The sequence below is a fragment of the Bufo bufo genome, chromosome 1 (assembly GCF_905171765.1).
Source record: "Bufo bufo chromosome 1, aBufBuf1.1, whole genome shotgun sequence".
In the NCBI taxonomy this organism is placed as follows: Eukaryota; Metazoa; Chordata; class Amphibia; order Anura; family Bufonidae; genus Bufo; species Bufo bufo.
In genome coordinates this window covers 835,244,189-835,268,975 of record NC_053389.1, presented here as the reverse complement: position 1 = coordinate 835,268,975, position 24,787 = coordinate 835,244,189, and the positions used below count along the sequence as shown (strand labels likewise).

At 58.4% G+C, this 24,787-nt stretch overlaps 2 protein-coding genes across 2 annotated transcripts in view; one reads left to right on the top strand and one right to left on the bottom strand.

The window, feature by feature from the left end:
- LOC120990550 (calphotin-like) lies at positions 1-15,792 on the top strand. The gene is made up of 17 exons (XM_040419434.1): positions 1-115; positions 6,867-6,992; positions 7,291-7,506; positions 7,621-7,716; positions 7,860-8,075; positions 8,130-8,285; positions 8,939-9,124; positions 9,179-9,304; positions 10,109-10,324; positions 10,379-10,504; positions 11,817-12,032; positions 12,147-12,242; positions 12,416-12,631; positions 12,686-12,811; positions 13,975-14,100; positions 15,173-15,474; positions 15,592-15,792. Exons 1-17 carry the CDS (start codon positions 1-3, stop codon positions 15,790-15,792), a joined length of 2,862 nt encoding a protein of 953 aa, XP_040275368.1.
- Positions 15,793-15,824: 32 nt separating this feature from the next.
- The window catches only part of RNF167 (ring finger protein 167), a 36,344-nt gene continuing 27,381 nt past the window's right edge, over positions 15,825-24,787 (bottom strand). Inside the window, exons 5-10 of the mRNA XM_040415312.1 lie at positions 21,870-21,957; positions 19,605-19,695; positions 19,423-19,528; positions 19,194-19,287; positions 18,863-18,943; positions 15,825-16,364 (exon numbers count right to left, since the gene is read on the bottom strand). Coding sequence (XP_040271246.1) covers positions 16,108-16,364; positions 18,863-18,943; positions 19,194-19,287; positions 19,423-19,528; positions 19,605-19,695; positions 21,870-21,957 — 717 coding nt within the window. The 3' untranslated portion in view covers positions 15,825-16,107. The remainder of the gene's footprint in view (positions 16,365-18,862; positions 18,944-19,193; positions 19,288-19,422; positions 19,529-19,604; positions 19,696-21,869; positions 21,958-24,787) is intronic.

Genomic DNA, 24,787 nt, shown 5'->3' with positions numbered 1-24,787 from the left:
ATGTCGGCAGCCGCGCTCTACGTGATCCCATTACCCCGGTGCAGCGCTCCAGACATCAGCCGGCCTCCTCACGGGTCTGTCCTCGGCCTGCACCGTCAGGGACTGGAGAAGCAGCGTGCCGACATTGGCCAATGAGCAGCCTCCCTCCTAATAACCAGCTCCTTACTTGCTGCCGTCCCTCCACCTGCCAGTAAGGAGCTCAGCCATTGGATGTTTAGGGTAACGGCTGCGCTGCCCATGAGATACACAGCCGGCAGTGCGCTGGTTAACTACAGGAAAAGCCGTAATGTGGATTCAGACTCGTCAGCCTTTTATCAAAGCGTAAAATTGCCTGAACAGGCGTACACTGCCACTGTATATGTGTGTGCGGTACTGTACACTGCCAATGTATATGTGTGTGCGGTACTGTACACTGCCACTGTATGTGTGTGCGGTACTGTACACTGCCAATGTATATGTGTGTGCGGTACTGTACACTGCCACTGTATATGTGTGTGCGGTACTGTACACTGCCACTGTATATGTGTGTGCGGTACTGTACACTGCCACTGTATATGTGTGTGCGGTACTGTACACTGCCGCTGTATATGTGTGTGCGGTACTGTACACTGCCACTGTATATGTGTGCGGTACTGTACACTGCCACTGTATATGTGTGTGCGGTACTGTACACTGCCACTGTATATGTGTGTGCGGTACTGTACACTGCCACTGTATATGTGTGTGCAGTACTGTACACTGCCACTGTATATGTGTGCGGTACTGTACACTGCCACTGTATATGTGTGTGCGGTACTGTACACTGCCGCTGTATATGTGTGTGCGGTACTGTACACTGCCGCTGTATATGTGTGTGCGCAATACTGTACACTGCCACTGTATATGTGTGTGCGGTACTGTACACTGCCGCTGTATATGTGTGTGCGGTACTGTACACTGCCACTGTATATGTGTGCGGTACTGTACACTGCCGCTGTATATGTGTGCGGTACTGTACACTGCCAATGTATATGTGTGTGCGGTACTGTACACTGCCACTGTATATGTGTGTGCGGTACTGTACACTGCCAATGTATATGTGTGTGCGGTACTGTACACTGCCGCTGTATATGTGTGTGCGGTACTGTACACTGCCGCTGTATATGTGTGTGCGGTACTGTACACTGCCGCTGTATATGTGTGCGGTACTGTACACTGCCACTGTATATGTGTGTGCGGTACTGTACACTGCCACTGTATATGTGTGTGCGGTACTGTACACTGCCACTGTATATGTGTGTGCGGTACTGTACACTGCCACTGTATATGTGTGCGGTACTGTACACTGCCGCTGTATATGTGTGCGGTACTGTACACTGCCGCTGTATGTGTGTGCGGTACTGTACACTGCCACTGTATATGTGTGTGCGGTACTGTACACTGCCACTGTATATGTGTGTGCGGTACTGTACACTGCCACTGTATATGTGTGTGCGGTACTGTACACTGCCACTGTATATGTGTGTGCGGTACTGTACACTGCCACTGTATATGTGTGTGCGGTACTGTACACTGCCACTGTATATGTGTGCGGTACTGTACACTGCCACTGTATATGTGTGTGCGGTACTGTACACTGCCGCTGTATATGTGTGTGCGGTACTGTACACTGCCACTGTATATGTGTGCGGTACTGTACACTGCCGCTGTATATGTGTGTGCGGTACTGTACACTGCCGCTGTATATGTGTGTGCGGTACTGTACACTGCCGCTGTATATGTGTGTGCGGTACTGTACACTGCCACTGTATATGTGTGCGGTACTGTACACTGCCGCTGTATATGTGTGCGGTACTGTACACTGCCGCTGTATATGTGTGTGCGGTACTGTACACTGCCGCTGTATATGTGTGTGCGGTACTGTACACTGCCGCTGTATATGTGTGTGCGGTACTGTACACTGCCACTGTATATGTGTGTGCGGTACTGTACACTGCCACTGTATATGTGTGTGCGGTACTGTACACTGCCGCTGTATATGTGTGTGCGGTACTGTACACTGCCACTGTATATGTGTGTGGTACTGTACACTGCCGCTGTATATGTGTGTGCGGTACTGTACACTGCCGCTGTATATGTGTGTGCGGTACTGTACACTGCCGCTGTATGTGTGTGCGGTACTGTACACTGCCACTGTATATATGTGTGCGGTACTGTACACTGCCGCTGTATATGTGTGTGCGGTTCTGTACACTGCCACTGTATATGTGTGTGCGGTACTGTACACTGCCAATGTATATGTGTGTGCGGTACTGTACACTGCCACTGTATATGTGTGTGCGGTACTGTACACTGCCACTGTATATGTGTGCGGTACTGTACACTGCCGCTGTATATGTGTGCGGTACTGTACACTGCCACTGTATATGTGTGTGCAGTACTGTACACTGCCACTGTATATGTGTGCGGTACTGTACACTGCCACTGTATATGTGTGTGCGGTACTGTACACTGCCGCTGTATATGTGTGTGCGGTTCTGTACACTGCCACTGTATATGTGTGTGGTACTGTACACTGCCGCTGTATATGTGTGTGCGGTACTGTACACTGCCGCTGTATATGTGTGTGCGGTACTGTACACTGCCACTGTATATGTGTGTGGTACTGTACACTGCCGCTGTATATGTGTGTGCGGTACTGTACACTGCCGCTGTATATGTGTGTGGTACTGTACACTGCCGCTGTATATGTGTGTGCGGTACTGTACACTGCCGCTGTATATGTGTGTGCGGTACTGTACACTGCCACTGTATATGTGTGCGGTACTGTACACTGCCGCTGTATATGTGTGCGGTACTGTACACTGCCGCTGTATATGTGTGTGCGGTACTGTACACTGCCACTGTATATGTGTGTGCGGTACTGTACACTGCCACTGTATATGTGTGTGCGGTACTGTACACTGCCACTGTATATGTGTGTGCGGTACTGTACACTGCCACTGTATATGTGTGTGCGGTACTGTACACTGCCGCTGTATATGTGTGTGGTACTGTACACTGCCGCTGTATATGTGTGTGCGGTACTGTACACTGCCGCTGTATATGTGTGTGCGGTACTGTACACTGCCGCTGTATGTGTGTGCGGTACTGTACACTGCCACTGTATATATGTGTGCGGTACTGTACACTGCCGCTGTATATGTGTGTGCGGTTCTGTACACTGCCGCTGTATATGTGTGTGCGGTTCTGTACACTGCCGCTGTATATGTGTGTGCGGTACTGTACACTGCCACTGTATATGTCTGTGCGGTACTGTACACTGCCACTGTATATGTGTGTGCGGTACTGTACACTGCCACTGTATATGTGTGTGCGGTACTGTACACTGCCGCTGTATATGTGTGTGCGGTACTGTACACTGCCACTGTATATGTGTGTGCGGTACTGTACACTGCCGCTGTATATGTGTGCGGTACTGTACACTGCCACTGTATATGTGTGCGCGGTACTGTACACTGCCACTGTATATGTGTGTGCGGTACTGTACACTGCCGCTGTATATGTGTGCGGTACTGTACACTGCCACTGTATATGTGTGCGCGGTACTGTACACTGCCACTGTATATGTGTGTGCGGTACTGTACACTGCCACTGTATATGTGTGTGCGGTACTGTACACTGCCACTGTATATGTGTGTGCGGTACTGTACACTGCCACTGTATATGTGTGTGCGGTACTGTACACTGCCACTGTATATGTGTGTGTGGTACTGTACACTGCCGCTGTATATGTGTGTGCGGTACTGTACACTGCCACTGTATATGTGTGTGCGGTACTGTACACTGCCACTGTATATGTGTGTGCGGTACTGTACACTGCCGCTGTATATGTGTGTGCGGTACTGTACACTGCCACTGTATGTGTGTGCGGTACTGTACACTGCCGCTGTATATGTGTGTGCAGTACTGTACACTGCCACTGTATGTGTGTGCGGTACTGTACACTGCCGCTGTATATGTGTGTGGTACTGTACACTGCCGCTGTATATGTGTGTGGTACTGTACACTGCCACTGTATATGTGTGTGCGGTACTGTACACTGCCGCTGTATATGTGTGTGGTACTGTACACTGCCGCTGTATATGTGTGTGGTACTGTACACTGCCACTGTATATGTGTGTGGTACTGTACACTGCCGCTGTATATGTGTGTGTGGTACTGTACACTGCCGCTGTATATGTGTGTGCGGTACTGTACACTGCCGCTGTATATGTGTGTGCGGTACTGTACACTGCCACTGTATGTGTGTGCGGTACTGTACACTGCCACTGTATATGTGTGCGGTACTGTACACTGCCACTGTATATGTGTGTGCGGTACTGTACACTGCCGCTGTATGTGTGTGCAGTACTGTACACTGCCACTGTATATGTGTGCGGTACTGTACACTGCCACTGTATATGTGTGCGGTACTGTACACTGCCACTGTATATGTGTGTGTGGTACTGTACACTGCCACTGTATATGTGTGTGTGGTACTGTACACTGCCACTGTATATGTGTGTGTGGTACTGTACACTGCCACTGTATATGTGTGTGCGGTACTGTACACTGCCACTGTATATGTGTGCGGTACTGTACACTGCCACTGTATATGTGTGTGCGGTACTGTACACTGCCACTGTATATGTGTGTGCGGTACTGTACACTGCCACTGTATATGTGTGCGGTACTGTACACTGCCACTGTATATGTGTGCGGTACTGTACACTGCCACTGTATATGTGTGTGCGGTACTGTACACTGCCACTGTATATGTGTGCGGTACTGTACACTGCCACTGTATATGTGTGTGCGGTACTGTACACTGCCGCTGTATATGTGTGTGCGGTACTGTACACTGCCGCTGTATATGTGTGTGCGGTACTGTACACTGCCGCTGTATATGTGTGTGCGGTACTGTACACTGCCGCTGTATATGTGTGCGGTACTGTACACTGCCGCTGTATATGTGTGCGGTACTGTACACTGCCGCTGTATATGTGTGCGGTACTGTACACTGCCGCTGTATATGTGTGCGGTACTGTACACTGCCGCTGTATGTGTGTGCGGTACTGTACACTGCCGCTGTATATGTGTGTGCGGTACTGTACACTGCCGCTGTATATGTGTGTGCGGTACTGTACACTGCCACTGTATATGTGTGCGGTACTGTACACTGCCGCTGTATATGTGTGCGGTACTGTACACTGCCGCTGTATATGTGTGCGGTACTGTACACTGCCGCTGTATATGTGTGCGGTACTGTACACTGCCGCTGTATGTGTGTGCGGTACTGTACACTGCCACTGTATATGTGTGTGGTACTGTACACTGCCGCTGTATATGTGTGTGCGGTACTGTACACTGCCACTGTATATGTGTGCGGTACTGTACACTGCCGCTGTATGTGTGTGCGGTACTGTACACTGCCGCTGTATGTGTGTGCAGTACTGTACACTGCCACTGTATATGTGTGTGGTACTGTACACTGCCACTGTATATGTGTGTGCGGTACTGTACACTGCCACTGTATATCTTGTTAATGCCCATGTTGTTTGGTTCTAGACTTCTTTATATGTTAATTTAAGAAGTGTTATTTTTGTCGCTGAAAATAAGGCTTTATAAGGTAAAAAAAACAAAAAATCTGCTCCTAGATTCCAAGGAAATTTGTCAAGCCCTGAAGTGGTCGCCCCTCCTGTAGCTGTGAGTGAAGTGGTCGCCCCTCCTGTAGCTGTGGCTGAAGCGGTTGCCCCTCCTGTAGCTGTGAGTGAAGTAGTCGCCCCTCCTGTAGCTGTGAGTGAAGTAGTCGCCCCTCCTGTAGCTGTGAGTGAAGTAGTCGCCCCTCCTGTAGCTGTGAGTGAAGTAGTCGCCCCTCCTGTAGCTGTGATTGAAGTGGTCGCCCCTTCTGTAGCTGTGAGTGAAGCAGTCGCCCCTCCTGTAGCTGTGAGTGAAGCAGTCGCCCCTCCTGTAGCTGTGAGTGAAGCGGTCGCCCCTCCCGTAGCTGTGGCTGAAGTGGTCGCCCCTCCTGTAGCTGTGAGTGAAGCAGTCGCCCCTCCTGTAGCTGTGAGTGAAGCAGTCGCCCCTCCTGTAGCTGTGATTGAAACAGTCGCCCCTCCTGTAGCTGTAATTGAAGTAGTCGCCCCTCCTGTAGCTGTGAGTGAAGTAGTCGCCCCTCCTGTAGCTGTGAGTGAAGTAGTCGCCCCTCCTGTAGCTGTGAGTGAAGTAGTCGCCCCTCCTGTAGCTGTGAGTGAAGTAGTCGCCCCTCCTGTAGCTGTGAGTGAAGTAGTCGCCCCTCCTGTAGCTGTGAGTGAAGTAGTCGCCCCTCCTGTAGCTGTGGCTGAAGCGGTCGCCCCTCCTGTAGCTGTGAGTGAAGTGGTCGCCCCTCCTGTAGCTGTGAGTGAAGTAGTCGCCCCTCCTGTAGCTGTGAGTGAAGTGGTCGCCCCTCCTGTAGCTGTGAGTGAAGTGGTCGCCCCTCCTGTAGCTGCGGCTGAAGTAGTCGCCCCTCCTGTAGCTGTGAGTGAAGTGGTCGCCCCTCCTGTAGCTGCGGCTGAAGTGGTCGCCCCCCCCGTAGCTGTGATTGAAGTAGTCGCCCCTCCTGTAGCTGTGAGTGAAGTAGTCGCCCCTCCTGTAGCTGCGGCTGAAGTGGTTGCCCCCCCCCGTAGCTGTGATTGAAGTAGTCGCCCCTCCTGTAGCTGTGAGTGAAGTAGTCGCCCCTCCTGTAGCTGCGGCTGAAGTAGTCGCCCCTCCTGTAGCTGTGAGTGAAGTAGTCGCCCCTCCTGTAGCTGTGAGTGAAGTAGTCGCCCCTCCTGTAGCTGTGAGTGAAGTGGTCGCCCCTCCTGTAGCTGCGGCTGAAGTGGTCTCCCCTCCTGTAGCTGTGAGTGAAGTGGTCGCCCCTCCTGTAGCTGCGGCTGAAGTGGTCGCCCCTCCTGTAGCTGCGGCTGAAGTAGTCGCCCCTCCTGTAGCTGTGAGTGAAGTAGTCGCCCCTCCTGTAGCTGCGGCTGAAGTGGTCGCCCCTCCTGTAGCTGCGGCTGAAGTGGTTGCCCCCCCCCCCCGTAGCTGTGATTGAAGTAGTCGCCCCTCCTGTAGCTGTGAGTGAAGTAGTCGCCCCTCCTGTAGCTGCGGCTGAAGTAGTCGCCCCTCCTGAAGCTGTGAGTGAAGTGGTCGCCCCTCCTGTAGCTGTGGCTGAAGTGGTTGCCCCCCCCGTAGCTGTGATTTAAGTAGTCGCCCCTCCTGTAGCTGTGAGTGAAGTGGTCGCCCCTCCTGTAGCTGCGGCTGAAGTGGTCGCCCCTCCTGTAGCTGCGGCTGAAGTGGTCGCCCCTCCTGTAGCTGTGAGTGAAGCAGTCACCCCTCCTGTAGCTGTGAGTGAAGCAGTCGCCCCTCCTGTAGCTGCGGCTGAAGCGGTCGCCCCTCCTGTAGCTGTGGCTGAAGCGGTCGCCCCTCCCGTAGCTGTGAGTGAAGCGGTCGCCCCTCCTGTAGCTGTGAGTGAAGCAGTCGCCCCTCCTGTAGCTGTGAGTGAAGTGGTCGCCCCTCCTGTAGCTGTGGCTGAAGTGGTCGCCCCTCCTGTAGCTGTGAGTGAAGTAGTCGCCCCTCCTGTAGCTGCGGCTGAAGCAGTCGCCCCTCCTGTAGCTGTGGCTGAAGTGGTCGCCCCTCCTGTAGCTGTGGCTGAAGCAGTCGCCCCTCCTGTAGCTGTGAGTGAAGTAGTCGCCCCTCCATAGCTGTGGCTGAAGTGGTCGCCCCTCCTGTAGCTGTGAGTGAAGCGGTCGCCCCTCCTGTAGCTGTGGCTGAAGTGGTCGCCCCTCCTGTAGCTGTGAGTGAAGTAGTCGCCCCTCCTGTAGCTGCGGCTGAAGCAGTCGCCCCTCCTGTAGCTGCGGCTGAAGCAGTCGCCCCTCCTGTAGCTGTGGCTGAAGCAGTCGCCCCTCCTGTAGCTGCGGCTGAAGCGGTTGCCCCTCCTGTAGCTGCGGCTGAAGCGGTCGCCCCTCCTGTAGCTGTGGCTGAAGCGGTCGCCCCTCCCGTAGCTGTGAGTGAAGCGGTCGCCCCTCCTGTAGCTGTGAGTGAAGCGGTCGCCCCTCCTGTAGCTGTGAGTGAAGTAGTCGCCCCTCCTGTAGCTGTGGCTGAAGTGGTCGCCCCTCCTGTAGCTGTGGCTGAAGTGGTCGCCCCTCCTGTAGCTGTGGCTGAAGCGGTCGCCCCTCCTGTAGCTGTGGCTGAAGCAGTCGCCCCTCCTGTAGTTGTGAGTGAAGTAGTCGCCCCTCCTGTAGCTGTGAGTGAAGTAGTCGCCCCTCCTGTAGCTGCGGCTGAAGCGGTCGCCCCTCCTGTAGCTGTGAGTGAAGTGGTCGCCCCTCCTGTAGCTGTGGCTGAAGTGGTCGCCCCTCCTGTAGCTGTGAGTGAAGTAGTCGCCCCTCCTGTAGCTGCGGCTGAAGCGGTCGCCCCTCCTGTAGCTGCGGCTGAAGCGGTCGCCCCTCCTGTAGCTGTGGCTGAAGCAGTCGCCCCTCCTGTAGCTGTGAGTGAAGTAGTCGCCCCTCCATAGCTGTGGCTGAAGTGGTCGCCCCTCCTGTAGCTGTGAGTGAAGCAGTCGCCCCTCCTGTAGCTGTGGCTGAAGCGGTCGCCCCTCCTGTAGCTGTGAGTGAAGTAGTCGCCCCTCCTGTAGCTGCGGCTGAAGCAGTCGCCCCTCCTGTAGCTGTGAGTGAAGTGGTCGCCCCTCCTGTAGCTGTGGCTGAAGCAGTCGCCCCTCCTGTAGCTGCGGCTGAAGCGGTTGCCCCTCCTGTAGCTGTGAGTGAAGTAGTCGCCCCTCCTGTAGCTGTGAGTGAAGTAGTCGCCCCTCCTGTAGCTGTGGCTGAAGCGGTTGCCCCTCCTGTAGCTGTGAGTGAAGTAGTCGCCCCTCCTGTAGCTGTGAGTGAAGTGGTCGCTCCTCCTGTAGCTGTGAGTGAAGTGGTCGCTCCTCCTGTAGCTGTGGCTGAAGCAGTCGCCCCTCCTGTAGCTGCGGCTGAAGCGGTTGCCCCTCCTGTAGCTGCGGCTGAAGCGGTCGCCCCTCCTGTAGCTGTGGCTGAAGTGGTCGCCCCTCCCGTAGCTGTGAGTGAAGCGGTCGCCCCTCCTGTAGCTGTGAGTGAAGCAGTCGCCCCTCCTGTAGCTGTGAGTGAAGTAGTCGCCCCTCCTGTAGCTGCGGCTGAAGTGGTCGCCCCTCCTGTAGCTGTGGCTGAAGTGGTCGCCCCTCCTGTAGCTGTGGCTGAAGCGGTCGCCCCTCCTGTAGCTGTGGCTGAAGCAGTCGCCCCTCCTGTAGCTGTGAGTGAAGTAGTCGCCCCTCCTGTAGCTGTGAGTGAAGTAGTCGCCCCTCCTGTAGCTGTGAGTGAAGTAGTCGCCCCTCCTGTAGCTGCGGCTGAAGCGGTCGCCCCTCCTGTAGCTGTGAGTGAAGTGGTCGCCCCTCCTGTAGCTGTGGCTGAAGTGGTCGCCCCTCCTGTAGCTGTGAGTGAAGTAGTCGCCCCTCCTGTAGCTGCGGCTGAAGCGGTCGCCCCTCCTGTAGCTGCGGCTGAAGCGGTCGCCCCTCCTGTAGCTGTGGCTGAAGCAGTCGCCCCTCCTGTAGCTGTGAGTGAAGTGGTCGCCCCTCCTGTAGCTGTGAGTGAAGTAGTCGCCCCTCCATAGCTGTGGCTGAAGTGGTTGCCCCCCCCCGTAGCTGTGATTGAAGTAGTCGCCCCTCCTGTAGCTGTGAGTGAAGTGGTCGCCCCTCCTGTAGCTGTGGCTGAAGCGGTCGCCCCTCCTGTAGCTGTGGCTGAAGTGGTCGCCCCTCCTGTAGCTGTGAGTGAAGTAGTCGCCCCTCCTGTAGCTGCGGCTGAAGCAGTCGCCCCTCCTGTAGCTGTGAGTGAAGTGGTCGCCCCTCCTGTAGCTGTGGCTGAAGCAGTCGCCCCTCCTGTAGCTGCGGCTGAAGCGGTTGCCCCTCCTGTAGCTGTGAGTGAAGTAGTCGCCCCTCCTGTAGCTGTGAGTGAAGTAGTCGCCCCTCCTGTAGCTGTGAGTGAAGCGGTTGCCCCTCCTGTAGCTGTGAGTGAAGTAGTCGCCCCTCCTGTAGCTGTGAGTGAAGTGGTCGCTCCTCCTGTAGCTGTGAGTGAAGTGGTCGCTCCTCCTGTAGCTGTGGCTGAAGCAGTCGCCCCTCCTGTAGCTGCGGCTGAAGCGGTTGCCCCTCCTGTAGCTGCGGCTGAAGCGGTCGCCCCTCCTGTAGCTGCGGCTGAAGCGGTCGCCCCTCCTGTAGCTGTGGCTGAAGTGGTCGCCCCTCCCGTAGCTGTGAGTGAAGCGGTCGCCCCTCCTGTAGCTGTGAGTGAAGCAGTCGCCCCTCCTGTAGCTGTGAGTGAAGTAGTCGCCCCTCCTGTAGCTGTGGCTGAAGTGGTCGCCCCTCCTGTAGCTGTGGCTGAAGTGGTCGCCCCTCCTGTAGCTGTGGCTGAAGCGGTCGCCCCTCCTGTAGCTGTGGCTGAAGCAGTCGCCCCTCCTGTAGCTGTGAGTGAAGTAGTCGCCCCTCCTGTAGCTGTGAGTGAAGTAGTCGCCCCTCCTGTAGCTGTGAGTGAAGTAGTCGCCCCTCCTGTAGCTGCGGCTGAAGCGGTCGCCCCTCCTGTAGCTGTGAGTGAAGTGGTCGCCCCTCCTGTAGCTGTGGCTGAAGTGGTCGCCCCTCCTGTAGCTGTGAGTGAAGTAGTCGCCCCTCCTGTAGCTGCGGCTGAAGCGGTCGCCCCTCCTGTAGCTGCGGCTGAAGCGGTCGCCCCTCCTGTAGCTGTGGCTGAAGCGGTCGCCCCTCCTGTAGCTGTGAGTGAAGTAGTCGCCCCTCCTGTAGCTGTGAGTGAAGTAGTCGCCCCTCCATAGCTGTGGCTGAAGTGGTCGCCCCTCCTGTAGCTGTGAGTGAAGCAGTCGCCCCTCCTGTAGCTGTGAGTGAAGCAGTCGCCCCTCCTGTAGCTGCGGCTGAAGCGGTCGCCCCTCCTGTAGCTGCGGCTGAAGCGGTCGCCCCTCCTGTAGCTGCGGCTGAAGCGGTCGCCCCTCCTGTAGCTGTGAGTGAAGCGGTCGCCCCTCCTGTAGCTGCGGCTGAAGCGGTTGCCCCTCCTGTAGCTGTGAGTGAAGTAGTCGCCCCTCCTGTAGCTGTGAGTGAAGTAGTCGCCCCTCCTGTAGCTGTGGCTGAAGCGGTTGCCCCTCCTGTAGCTGTGAGTGAAGTAGTCGCCCCTCCTGTAGCTGTGAGTGAAGTGGTCGCCCCTCCTGTAGCTGTGGCTGAAGCGGTTGCCCCTCCTGTAGCTGTGAGTGAAGTAGTCGCCCCTCCTGTAGCTGTGAGTGAAGTAGTCGCCCCTCCTGTAGCTGAAGTGGTCGCCCCTCCTGTAGCTGCGGCTGAAGTGGTCGCCCCTCCTGTAGCTGTGGCTGAAGTAGTCGCCCCTCCTGTAGCTGTGAGTGAAGTGGTCGCCCCTCCTGTAGCTGTGAGTGAAGTGGTCGCCCCTCCTGTAGCTGCGGCTGAAGTAGTCGCCCCTCCTGTAGCTGTGAGTGAAGTAGTCGCCCCTCCTGTAGCTGCGGCTGAAGTGGTCGCCCCTCCTGTAGCTGCGGCTGAAGTGGTTGCCCCCCCCCCCCGTAGCTGTGATTGAAGTAGTCGCCCCTCCTGTAGCTGTGAGTGAAGTAGTCGCCCCTCCTGTAGCTGCGGCTGAAGTAGTCGCCCCTCCTGAAGCTGTGAGTGAAGTGGTCGCCCCTCCTGTAGCTGTGGCTGAAGTGGTTGCCCCCCCCCGTAGCTGTGATTTAAGTAGTCGCCCCTCCTGTAGCTGTGAGTGAAGTGGTCGCCCCTCCTGTAGCTGCGGCTGAAGTGGTCGCCCCTCCTGTAGCTGCGGCTGAAGTGGTCGCCCCTCCTGTAGCTGTGAGTGAAGCAGTCACCCCTCCTGTAGCTGTGAGTAAAGCAGTCGCCCCTCCTGTAGCTGCGGCTGAAGCGGTCGCCCCTCCTGTAGCTGTGGCTGAAGCGGTCGCCCCTCCCGTAGCTGTGAGTGAAGCGGTCGCCCCTCCTGTAGCTGTGAGTGAAGCAGTCGCCCCTCCTGTAGCTGTGAGTGAAGTGGTCGCCCCTCCTGTAGCTGTGGCTGAAGTGGTCGCCCCTCCTGTAGCTGTGAGTGAAGTAGTCGCCCCTCCTGTAGCTGCGGCTGAAGCAGTCGCCCCTCCTGTAGCTGTGGCTGAAGTGGTCGCCCCTCCTGTAGCTGTGGCTGAAGCAGTCGCCCCTCCTGTAGCTGTGAGTGAAGTAGTCGCCCCTCCATAGCTGTGGCTGAAGTGGTCGCCCCTCCTGTAGCTGTGAGTGAAGCGGTCGCCCCTCCTGTAGCTGTGGCTGAAGTGGTCGCCCCTCCTGTAGCTGCGGCTGAAGCGGTCGCCCCTCCTGTAGCTGTGAGTGAAGTGGTCGCCCCTCCTGTAGCTGTGAGTGAAGTGGTCGCTCCTCCTGTAGCTGTGAGTGAAGTGGTCGCTCCTCCTGTAGCTGTGGCTGAAGCAGTCGCCCCTCCTGTAGCTGCGGCTGAAGCGGTTGCCCCTCCTGTAGCTGCGGCTGAAGCGGTCGCCCCTCCTGTAGCTGTGGCTGAAGTGGTCGCCCCTCCCGTAGCTGTGAGTGAAGCGGTCGCCCCTCCTGTAGCTGTGAGTGAAGCAGTCGCCCCTCCTGTAGCTGTGAGTGAAGTAGTCGCCCCTCCTGTAGCTGCGGCTGAAGTGGTCGCCCCTCCTGTAGCTGTGGCTGAAGTGGTCGCCCCTCCTGTAGCTGTGGCTGAAGCGGTCGCCCCTCCTGTAGCTGTGGCTGAAGCAGTCGCCCCTCCTGTAGCTGTGAGTGAAGTAGTCGCCCCTCCTGTAGCTGTGAGTGAAGTAGTCGCCCCTCCTGTAGCTGTGAGTGAAGTAGTCGCCCCTCCTGTAGCTGCGGCTGAAGCGGTCGCCCCTCCTGTAGCTGTGAGTGAAGTGGTCGCCCCTCCTGTAGCTGTGGCTGAAGTGGTCGCCCCTCCTGTAGCTGTGAGTGAAGTAGTCGCCCCTCCTGTAGCTGCGGCTGAAGCGGTCGCCCCTCCTGTAGCTGCGGCTGAAGCGGTCGCCCCTCCTGTAGCTGTGGCTGAAGCTGTCGCCCCTCCTGTAGCTGTGAGTGAAGTGGTCGCCCCTCCTGTAGCTGTGAGTGAAGTAGTCGCCCCTCCATAGCTGTGGCTGAAGTGGTTGCCCCCCCCCGTAGCTGTGATTGAAGTAGTCGCCCCTCCTGTAGCTGTGAGTGAAGTGGTCGCCCCTCCTGTAGCTGTGGCTGAAGCGGTCGCCCCTCCTGTAGCTGTGGCTGAAGTGGTCGCCCCTCCTGTAGCTGTGAGTGAAGTAGTCGCCCCTCCTGTAGCTGCGGCTGAAGCAGTCGCCCCTCCTGTAGCTGTGAGTGAAGTAGTCGCCCCTCCTGTAGCTGCGGCTGAAGCGGTCGCCCCTCCTGTAGCTGTGAGTGAAGTGGTCGCCCCTCCTGTAGCTGTGGCTGAAGTGGTCGCCCCTCCTGTAGCTGTGAGTGAAGTAGTCGCCCCTCCTGTAGCTGCGGCTGAAGCGGTCGCCCCTCCTGTAGCTGCGGCTGAAGCGGTCGCCCCTCCTGTAGCTGTGGCTGAAGCAGTCGCCCCTCCTGTAGCTGTGAGTGAAGTAGTCGCCCCTCCATAGCTGTGGCTGAAGTGGTCGCCCCTCCTGTAGCTGTGAGTGAAGCAGTCGCCCCTCCTGTAGCTGTGGCTGAAGTGGTCGCCCCTCCTGTAGCTGCGGCTGAAGCAGTCGCCCCTCCTGTAGCTGTGAGTGAAGTGGTCGCCCCTCCTGTAGCTGTGGCTGAAGCAGTCGCCCCTCCTGTAGCTGCGGCTGAAGCGGTTGCCCCTCCTGTAGCTGCGGCTGAAGTAGTCGCCCCTCCTGTAGCTGTGAGTGAAGTAGTCGCCCCTCCTGTAGCTGTGAGTGAAGTAGTCGCCCCTCCTGTAGCTGTGAGTGAAGTGGTCGCCCCTCCTGTAGCTGCGGCTGAAGTGGTCTCCCCTCCTGTAGCTGTGAGTGAAGTGGTCGCCCCTCCTGTAGCTGCGGCTGAAGTGGTCGCCCCTCCTGTAGCTGCGGCTGAAGTAGTCGCCCCTCCTGTAGCTGTGAGTGAAGTAGTCGCCCCTCCTGTAGCTGCGGCTGAAGTGGTCGCCCCTCCTGTAGCTGCGGCTGAAGTGGTTGCCCCCCCCCCCCCGTAGCTGTGATTGAAGTAGTCGCCCCTCCTGTAGCTGTGAGTGAAGTAGTCGCCCCTCCTGTAGCTGCGGCTGAAGTAGTCGCCCCTCCTGAAGCTGTGAGTGAAGTGGTCGCCCCTCCTGTAGCTGTGGCTGAAGTGGTTGCCCCCCCCGTAGCTGTGATTTAAGTAGTCGCCCCTCCTGTAGCTGTGAGTGAAGTGGTCGCCCCTCCTGTAGCTGTGAGTGAAGTGGTCGCCCCTCCTGTAGCTGTGGCTGAAGTGGTCGCCCCTCCTGTAGCTGTGAGTGAAGTAGTCGCCCCTCCTGTAGCTGCGGCTGAAGCGGTCGCCCCTCCTGTAGCTGCGGCTGAAGCGGTCGCCCCTCCTGTAGCTGTGGCTGAAGCAGTCGCCCCTCCTGTAGCTGTGAGTGAAGTAGTCGCCCCTCCATAGCTGTGGCTGAAGTGGTCGCCCCTCCTGTAGCTGTGAGTGAAGCAGTCGCCCCTCCTGTAGCTGTGGCTGAAGCGGTCGCCCCTCCTGTAGCTGTGGCTGAAGTGGTCGCCCCTCCTGTAGCTGTGAGTGAAGTAGTCGCCCCTCCTGTAGCTGCGGCTGAAGCAGTCGCCCCTCCTGTAGCTGTGAGTGAAGTGGTCGCCCCTCCTGTAGCTGTGGCTGAAGCAGTCGCCCCTCCTGTAGCTGCGGCTGAAGTGGTCGCCCCTCCTGTAGCTGTGAGTGAAGTAGTCGCCCCTCCTGTAGCTGTGAGTGAAGTAGTCGCCCCTCCTGTAGCTGTGGCTGAAGCGGTTGCCCCTCCTGTAGCTGTGAGTGAAGTAGTCGCCCCTCCTGTAGCTGTGAGTGAAGTAGTCGCCCCTCCTGTAGCTGTGAGTGAAGTGGTCGCCCCTCCTGTAGCTGTGGCTGAAGCGGTTGCCCCTCCTGTAGCTGTGAGTGAAGTAGTCGCCCCTCCTGTAGCTGTGAGTGAAGTAGTCGCCCCTCCTGTAGCTGAAGTGGTCGCCCCTCCTGTAGCTGCGGCTGAAGCAGTCGCCCCTCCTGTAGCTGCGGCTGAAGCAGTCGCCCCTCCTGTAGCTGCGGCTGAAGCAGTCGCCCCTCCTGTAGCTGCGGCTGAAGTGGTCGCCCCTCCTGTAGCTGCGGCTGAAGCAGTCGCCCCTCCCGTAGCTGCGGCTGAAGCAGTCGCCCCTCCCGTAGCTGCGGCTGAAGCAGTCGCCCCTCCTGTAGCTGTGAGTGAAGCAGTCGCCCCTCCCGTAGCTGCGGCTGAAGCAGTCGCCCCTCCCGTAGCTGCGGCTGAAGCAGTCGCCCCTCCTGTAGCTGTGAGTGAAGTACTCGCCCCTCCTGTAGCTGCGGCCCGCTGTGTAACCCGTTTCTCTCTTCAGCTTTTGTGATGGTCGAGAAGTGATGAGCAGGGTATCTACTGAGTCTCATAACAGAACTGTGACTGCAGCTTCGGCTGTGAATGGAGGAAGAGACGTGCAGCTCGGGAGGATCACTCCGTTATTACGACCTCGGGTGGAGCCGAGACACCAATCATTATGGCGGTGACTCAGCCATGGCTCTACCCCGGTTATTACACGTGCCGCGCCCGAGCCGCCATCATGTGCCTCTCCGGGGGCAACCATACTGAAATGTGAGCGGCGGGACAGAGGAGGCGCAGAGACAGCACTCGTTAGGAAATGTCATTTATATAAAACCTGTACAGGAAATTAGACAAAGATTAATTACAGTGCGGGGAGCACCACCACCCCCATCATCCCCACCACCGCCTCATTAATTCCACAGATGGCGGAAAGCAAAGGCTGCTGGGAAGAAACCAAATCACGTGGGAAGAAGGGAGACAACCACCATCATCATCAGGCGGTGCTACAGCAGGGGGAGGGGAATGTGTCAGTCACAGAGCAGAGGATTATGGGTACTGGGCATCATGTGACAGGGAGGTGGGCGGAGCCTCACACAACAATCGCGGTGGTGGTGGTGGTCCCTTGTGTCACCGGGGGAGGGGATTCATCCATGCTCCCAAAAGTGGGAGAAGGTCGCAGCAGAGGCGTCCGCTCGTTTTCGCTTTCATCCGCGGCGCGCTCGCTGTCAGCCGCTCCGCCATCATCAGAGTCTGAGTCGTCATCGGAGCGCAGGACACGGCACTTACAGATGGGACAGCTCCGCTTGGTTTTTGTCAGCCATGGGTCAATACAGCTGCTGTGATAGGCTGCGAGGAGAGGGGACAACATGAGCGCACGCCCCGAATCACAGCCCCCCCCCCCGAATAACAGCCCACAGGCCCCCCCCCCGAATAACAGCCCACAGGCCCCCCCCCCCCGAATAACAGCCCCCCCCGAATAACAGCCCACAGGCCCCCCCGAATAACAGCCCACAGGCCCCCCCGAATAACAGCCCACAGGGCCCCCCCCCCCCGAATAACAGCCCACAGGCCCCCCCCCCCCGAATAACAGCCCACAGGCCCCCCCCCCCCCGAATAACAGCCCACAGGCCCCCCCCCGAATAACAGCCCACAGGCCCCCCCCCGAATAACAGCCCACAGGGCCCCCCCCCGAATAACAGCCCACAGGGCCCCCCCCCCGAATAACAGCCCACAGGGCCCCCCGAATAACAGCCCACAGGCCCCCCCCGAATAACAGCCCACAGGGCCCCCCGAATAACAGCCCCCCCCCCGAATAACAGCCCACAGGCCCCCCCGAATAACAGCCCACAGGCCCCCCCGAATAACAGCCCACAGGCCCCCCCGAATAACAGCCCACAGGCCCCCCCGAATAACAGCCCACAGGCCCCCCCGAATAACAGCCCAAAGCCCCCCCCCGAATAACAGCCCACAGGCCCCCCCCTGAATAACAGCCCACAGGGCCCCCCCCCCGAATAACAGCCCACAGGGCCCCCCCCCGAATAACAGCCCACAGGGCCCCCCCCCGAATAACAGCCCACAGGCCCCCCCGAATAACAGCCCACAGGCCCACCCCCGAATAACAGCCCACAGGCCCACCCCCGAATAACAGCCCACAGGCCCACCCCCGAATAACAGCCCACAGGCCCACCCCCGAATAACAGCCCACAGGGCCCCCCCCCCCGAATAACAGCCCACAGGCCCCCCCCCCCCCCCCCCGAATAACAGCCCACAGGCCCCCCCCCCCCCCCCCCCCCGAACAACAGCCCCCCGGCCCCCCCCCCCCCCCCGAATAACAGCCCACAGGCCCCCCCCCCCCCCCGAATAACAGCCCACAGGCCCCCCCCCCCCCCGAATAACAGCCCACAGGCCCCCCCCCCCGAATAACAGCCCACAGGCCCCCCCCCATAAATAACAGGCCCACCCCCCCACATCATTGCGCAGTCTGGAAGATGTTTTGTCTACATTAACCCTCCATCTCCCTGACTGCAGCAGAACAAGCTCAGGCGTTAACCCTCCATCTCCCTGACTGCAGCAGAACAAGCTCAGGCGTTAACCCTCCGTCTCCCCGACTGCTGCGCAGTAGAACAAGCTCAGGCGTTAACCCTCCGTCTCCCTGACTTCAGCGCAGCAGAACAAGCTCAGGCGTTAACCCTCCATCTCCCTGACTGCAGCAGAACAAGCTCAGGCGTTAAACCTCCCTCCCCCCGACTGCAGCGCAGCAGAACAAGCTCAGGTGTTAACCCTCCGTCTCCCCGACTGCAGCGCAGCAGAACAAGCTCAGGCGTTAACCCTCCGTCTCCCCGACTGCAGCGCAGCAGAACAAGCTCAGGCGTTAAACCTCCCTCCCCCCGACTGCAGCGCAGCAGAACAAGCTCAGGTGTTAACCCTCCGTCTCCCCGACTGCAGCGCAGCAGAACAAGCTCAGGCGTTAACCCTCCGTCTCCCCGACTGCAGCGCAGCAGAACAAGCTCAGGCGTTAACCCTCCGTCTCCCCGACTGCAGCGCAGCAGAACAAGCTCAGGCGTTAACCCTCCGTCTCCCCGACTGCAGCGCAGCAGAACAAGCTCAGGCGTTAACCCTCCGTCTCCCTGACTGCAGCAGAACAAGCTCAGGCGTTAACCCTCCGTCTCCCTGACTGCAGCAGAACAAGCTCAGGCGTTAACCCTCCGTCTCCCTGACTGCAGCAGAACAAGCTCAGGCGTTAACCCTCCGTCTCCCCGACTGCAGCGCAGCAGAACAAGCTCAGGCGTTAACCCTCCGTCTCCCCGACTGCAGCGCAGCAGAACAAGCTCAGGCGTTAACCCTCCGTCTCCCCGACTGCTGCGCAGCAGAACAAGCTCAGGCGTTAACCCTCCGTCTCCCCGACTGCAGCGCAGCAGAACAAGCTCAGGCGTTAACCCTCCATCTCCCTGACTGCAGCAGAACAAGCTCAGGCGTTAACCCTCCGTCTCCCCGACTGCAGCGCAGCAGAACAAGCTCAGGCGTTAACCCTCCGTCTCCCTGACTGCTGCAGAACAAGCTCAGGCGTTAACCCTCCGTCTCCCTGACTGCAGCAGAACAAGCTCAGGCGTTAACCCTCCGTCTCCCCGACTGCAGCGCAGCAGAACAAGCTCAGGCGTTAACCCTCCGTCTCCCCGACTGCTGCGCAGCAGAACAAGCTCAGGTGTTAACCCTCCGTCTCCCTGACTGCAGCAGAACAAGCTCAGGTGTTAACCCTCCGTCTCCCCGACTGCAGCGCAGCAGAACAAGCTCAGGCGTTAACCCTCCGTCTCCCCGACTGCAGCGTGTTCATCTAGAATACTCACCATGTGAACACGGAAGAACGCGCAGCTTGTCGCCCTCCTCGTATTCCTCCAGGCAGATGGCGCACACGTCGTACTCGTCACCTGCCGACAAGTAAAACATTTACTGCCATAGAATGTCTGTATAATAAATTGCCTGGTCACATGACTCTCCATAGACCACACACCCGGATGAGTGTTAGATTCCAGGATGTGCAGCGCCCTCTGGTGGTCAGCGCAGTAACTGCACCTCCATAGAACGTGTAAACATGGAGGCCACAGGGCAAAGAGCAGTAAACGGCTGAGATAAGGAGGATTCCGCCCTGCAAGGCGCGACGGCCCTTCCCGCACTCACCCTTCTTGAACTTGTGGATGGGGATCTTCTTCAGTTGATCCTTAGTCAGACGATTCTTCCGCAGCTTCTTCCTGTGCTGCACGCAGCGCACAATCTACAAGGAAAGGGGAGGAGAAAATCACAGGAATCTGCGGCAGGACCACAAGTCCCAGCAAACCCACACCAGACAGTAGACAGGCGGGCAGTGCCAGGGTCTGAGATCCACACAGGGTGGTTCACACGGACTCACCATGATGGTGCACATGACGATGATGATGATCACCACGACGATGATGAAGGGGATGAAGTAATAGCCGAGGTTAAAGGGATACTCCGGGAACAGAAAGACGTGAGCGCTGCGGAGAGAGAGAGGAGCGTTAGACCGGGGCAGGGCGAGGACGCTGCCATCTCACCCTGGGTGCCAATACTTACTTCATGTGGTAAGTGAACTTCTCCGAGAGATTCTTCCCAGCGCTCGCTCCCGTAAACACTGCGGGGATGGTGATCTGACCGCGGATGTGCTCTGCGGGGGAGGAGCCAGAAGAGCGGGAGTGAGGAGCTGCGGGAAACGGGGAGACAGAGAAGAGGAGCCGCGGGAAACGGGGAGACAGAGAAGAGGAGCCGCGGGAGACAGAGAAGAGGAGCCGCGGGAGACAGAGAAGAGGAGCCGCGGGAGACAGAGAAGAGGAGCCGCGGGAGACAGAGAAGAGGAGCCGCGGGAGACAGAGAAGAGGAGCCGCGGGAAACGGGGAGACAGAGAAGAGGAGCCGCGGGAAACGGGGAGACAGAGAAGAGGAGCCGCGGGAAACGGGGAGACAGAAGAGGAGCCGCGGGAGACAGAGAAGAGGAGCCGTGGGAAACGGGGAGACAGAAGAGGAGCCGCAAGAAACGGGGAGACAGAGAAGAGGAGCCGCGGGAAACGGGGAGACAGAAGAGGAGCCGCGGGAGACAGAGAAGAGGAGCCGTGGGAAACGGGGAGACAGAAGAGGAGCCGCAAGAAACGGGGAGACAGAGAAGAGGAGCCGCAAGAAACGGGGAGACAGAGAAGAGGAGCCGCAAGAAACGGGGAGACAGAAGAGGATCCGCAAGAAACGGGGAGACAGAGAAGAGGAGCAGCGGGAAACGGGGAGACAGAGAAGAGGAGCTGCGGGAAACGGGGAGACAGAGAAGAGGAGCCGCGGGAAACGGGGAGACAGAGAAGAGGAGCCGTGGGAAACGGGGAGACAGAAGAGGAGCCGCGGGAAACAGGGAGACAGAAGAGGAGCCGCAAGAAACGGGGAGACAGAGAAGAGGAGCCGCAAGAAACGGGGAGACAGAGAAGAGGAGCCGCAAGAAACGGGGAGACAGAGAAGAGGAGCCGCAGGAAACGGAGAGACAGAGAAGAGGAGCCGCGGGAGACAGAGAAGAGGAGCCGCGGGAAACGAGGAGACAGAAGAGGAGCCGCGGGAAACAGGGAGACAGAAGAGGAGCCGCAAGAAACGGGGAGACAGAGAAGAGGAGCCGCGGGAAACGGAGAGACAGAGAAGAGGAGCCGCGGGAGACAGAGAAGAGGAGCCGCGGGAAACGGGGAGACAGAGAAGAGGAGCCGCGGGAAACGGGGAGACAGAAGAGGAGCCGCGGGAAACGGGGAGACAGAGAAGAGGAGCCGCAAGAAACGGGGAGACAGAGAAGAGGAGCCGCAAGAAACGGGGAGACAGAGAAGAGGAGCCGCAAGAAACGGGGAGACAGAGAAGAGGAGCCGCTGGAAACGGGGAGACAGAGAAGAGGAGCCGCTGGAAACGGGGAGACAGAGAAGAGGAGCCGCAAGAAACGGGGAGACAGAGAAGAGGAGCCGCGGGAAACGGGGAGACAGAAGAGGAGCCGCGGGAAACGGGGAGACAGAAGAGGAGCCGCGGGAAACGGGGAGACAGAGAAGAGGAGCCGCGGGAAACGGGGAGACAGAGAAGAGGAGCCGCGGGAAACGGGGAGACAGAGAAGAGGAGCCGCGGGAAACGGGGAGACAGAGAAGAGGAGCCGCGGGAAACGGGGAGACAGAGAAGAGGAGCCGCGGGAAACGGGGAGACAGAGAAGAGGAGCCGCGGGAAACGGGGAGACAGAAGAGGAGCCGCGGGAAACGGGGAGACAGAGAAGAGGAGCCGCGGGAAACGGGGAGACAGAGAAGAGGAGCCGCGGGAAACGGGGAGACAGAGAAGAGGAGCCGCGGGAAACGGGGAGACAGAGAAGAGGAGCCGCGGGAAACGGGGAGACAGAGAAGAGGAGCCGCGGGAAACGGGGAGACAGAGAAGAGGAGCCGCGGGAGACAGAGAAGAGGAGCCGCGGGAGACAAAGAAGAGGAGCCGCGGGAGACAGAGAAGAGGAGCCGCGGGAGACAGAGAAGAGGAGCCGCGGGAGACAGAGAAGAGGAGCCGCGGGAGACAGAGAAGAGGAGCCGCGGGAGACAGAGAAGAGGAGCCGCGGGAGACAGAGAAGAGGAGCCGCGGGAGACAGAGAAGAGGAGCCGCGGGAGACAGAGAAGAGGAGCCGCGGGAAACGGGGAGACAGAGAAGAGGAGCCGCGGGAGACAGAGAAGAGGAGCCGCGGGAGACAGAGAAGAGGAGCCGCGGGAGACAGAGAAGAGGAGCCGCGGGAGACAAAGAAGAGGAGCCGCGGGAAAAAAGGAAGAGACACATGCACAATGAATAGAGTTGCTTCACTCACCGTCACTCCACGCCATACTCAACAACGCATCCGAATCTACATTATAAACTATGGCGGCATCATAACCGGACTGCTGAGCATGGAGGACCTGGGCGAGAAAATACAACATTACTACCCCACAGGGGGAGGGGCAGGCTCAGAGCTCTCTTCTATATCACCCTGCAGGGGGAGGGGCAGGCTCAGAGCTCTCTTCTATATCACCCTGCAGGAGGAGGGGCAGGCTCATAGCTCTCTTCTGTCTGTATCACCCTGCAGGAGGAGGGGCAGGCTCATAGCTCTCTTCTGTCTGTATCACCCTGCAGGAGGAGGGGCAGGCTCATAGCTCTCTACTGTCTGTATCACCCTGCAGGAGGAGGGGCAGGCTCATAGCTCTCTTCTGTCTGTATCACCCTGCAGGAGGAGGGGCAGGCTCATAGCTCTCTTCTGTCTGTATCACCCTGCAGGAGGAGGGGCAGGCTCATAGCTCTCTTCTGTCTGTATCACCCTGCAGGAGGAAGGGCAGGCTCATAGCTCTCCTCTGTCTGTATCACCCTGCAGGGGGCGGGGCAGGCTCATAGCTCTCTTCTGTCTGTATCACCCTGCAGGAGGAGGGGCAGGCTCATAGCTCTCTTCTGTCTGTATCTCCCTGCAGGGGGAGGGGCAGGCTCATAGCTCTCTTCTGTCTGTATCACCCTGCAGGGGGAGGGGCAGGCTCATAGCTCTCTTCTGTCTGTATCACCCTGCAGGAGGAGGGGCAGGCTCATAGCTCTCTTCTGTCTGTATCACCCTGCAGGAGGAGGGGCAGGCTCATAGCTCTCTTCTATATCACCCTGCAGGAGGAGGGGCAGGCTCATAGATCTCTTCTGTCTGTATCACCCTGCAGGAGGAGGGGCAGGCTCATAGCTCTCTTCTGTCTGTATCACCCTGCAGGGGGAGGGGCAGGCTCATAGCTCTCTTCTGTCTGTATCACCCTGCAGGAGGAGGGGCAGGCTCATAGCTCTCCTCTGTCTGTATCACCCTGCAGGAGGAGAGGCAGGCTCATAGCTCTCTTCTGTCTGTATCACCCTGCAGGAGGAGGGGCAGGCTCATAGCTCTCTTCTGTCTGTATCACCCTGCAGGAGGAGGGGCAGGCTCATAGCTCTCTTCTGTCTGTATCACCCTGCAGGAGGAGAGGCAGGCTCATAGCTCTCTTCTGTCTGTATCACCCTGCAGGGGGCGGGGCAGGCTCATAGCTCTCTTCTGTCTATCACCCTGCAGGAGGAGGGGCAGGCTCATAGCTCTCTTCTGTCTGTATCACCCTGCAGGGGGAGGGGCAGGCTCATAGCTCTCTTCTGTCTGTATCACCCTGCAGGAGGAGGGGCAGGCTCATAGCACTCTTCTGTCTGTATCACCCTGCAGGAGGAGGGGCAGGCTCATAGCTCTCCTCTGTCTGTATCACCCTGCAGGAGGAGGGGCAGGCTCATAGCTCTCTTCTGTCTGTATCACCCTGCAGGAGGAGGGGCAGGCTCATAGCTCTCCTCTGTCTGTATCACCCTGCAGGGGGAGGGGCAGGCTCATAGCTCTCTTCTGTCTGTATCACCCTGCAGGAGGAGGGGCAGGCTCATAGCTCTCTTCTGTCTGTATCACCCTGCAGGAGGAGGGGCAGGCTCATAGCTCTCTTCTGTCTGTATCACCCTGCAGGGGGCGGGGCAGGCTCATAGCTCTCTTCTGTCTGTATCACCCTGCAGGAGGAGGGGCAGGCTCATAGCTCTCTTCTGTCTGTATCACCCTGCAGGAGGAGGGGCAGGCTCATAGCTCTCTTCTGTCTGTATAACCCTGCAGGGGGAGGGGCAGGCTCATAGCTCTCTTCTGTCTGTATCACCCTGCAGGGGGAGGGGCAGGCTCAGAGCTCTCTTCTGTCTGTATCACCCTGCAGGAGGAGGGGCAGGCTCATAGCTCTCTTCTGTCTGTATCACCCTGCAGGGGGAGGGGCAGGCTCATAGCTCTCTTCTGTCTGTATCACCCTGCAGGGGGAGGGGCAGGCTCATAGCTTCCTTCTGTCTGTATCACCCTGCAGGAGGAGGGGCAGGCTCATAGCTCTCTTCTGTCTGTATCACCCTGCAGGGGGCGGGGCGGGCTCATAGCTCTCTTCTGTCTGTATCACCCTGCAGGAGGAGGGGCAGGCTCATAGCTCTCTTCTGTCTGTATCACCCTGCAGGGGGAGGGGCAGGCTCATAGCTCTCTTCTGTCTGTATCACCCTGCAGGGGGAGGGGCAGGCTCAAAGCTCTCTTCTGTCTGTATCACCCTGCAGGAGGAGGGGCAGGCTCATAGCTCTCTTCTGTCTGTATCACCCTGCAGGGGGAGGGGCAGGCTCATAGCTCTCTTCTGTCTGTATAACCCTGCAGGGGGAGGGGCAGGCTCATAGCTCTCTTCTATATCACCCTGCAGGAGGAGGGGCAGGCTCATAGCTCTCTTCTGTCTGTATCACCCTGCAGGAGGAGGGGCAGGCTCATAGCTCTCTTCTGTCTGTATCACCCTGCAGGAGGAGGGGCAGGCTCATATCTCTCTTCTGTCTGTATCACCCTGCAGGAGGAGGGGCAGGCTCATAGCTCTCTTCTGTCTGTATCACCCTGCAGGAGGAGGGGCAGGCTCATAGCTCTCCTCTGTCTGTATCACCCTGCAGGAGGAGGGGCAGGCTCATAGCTCTCTTCTGTCTGTATCACCCTGCAGGAGGAGGGGCAGGCTCATAGCTCTCTTCTGTCTGTATCACCCTGCAGGAGGAGGGGCAGGCTCATAGCTCTCTTCTGTCTGTATCACCCTGCAGGAGGAGGGGCAGGCTCATAGCTCTCTTCTGTCTGTATCACCCTGCAGGGGGAAGGGCAAGCTCATAGCTCTCTTCTGTCTGTATCACCCTGCAGGGGGAGGGGCAGGCTCATAGCTCTCTTCTGTCTGTATCACC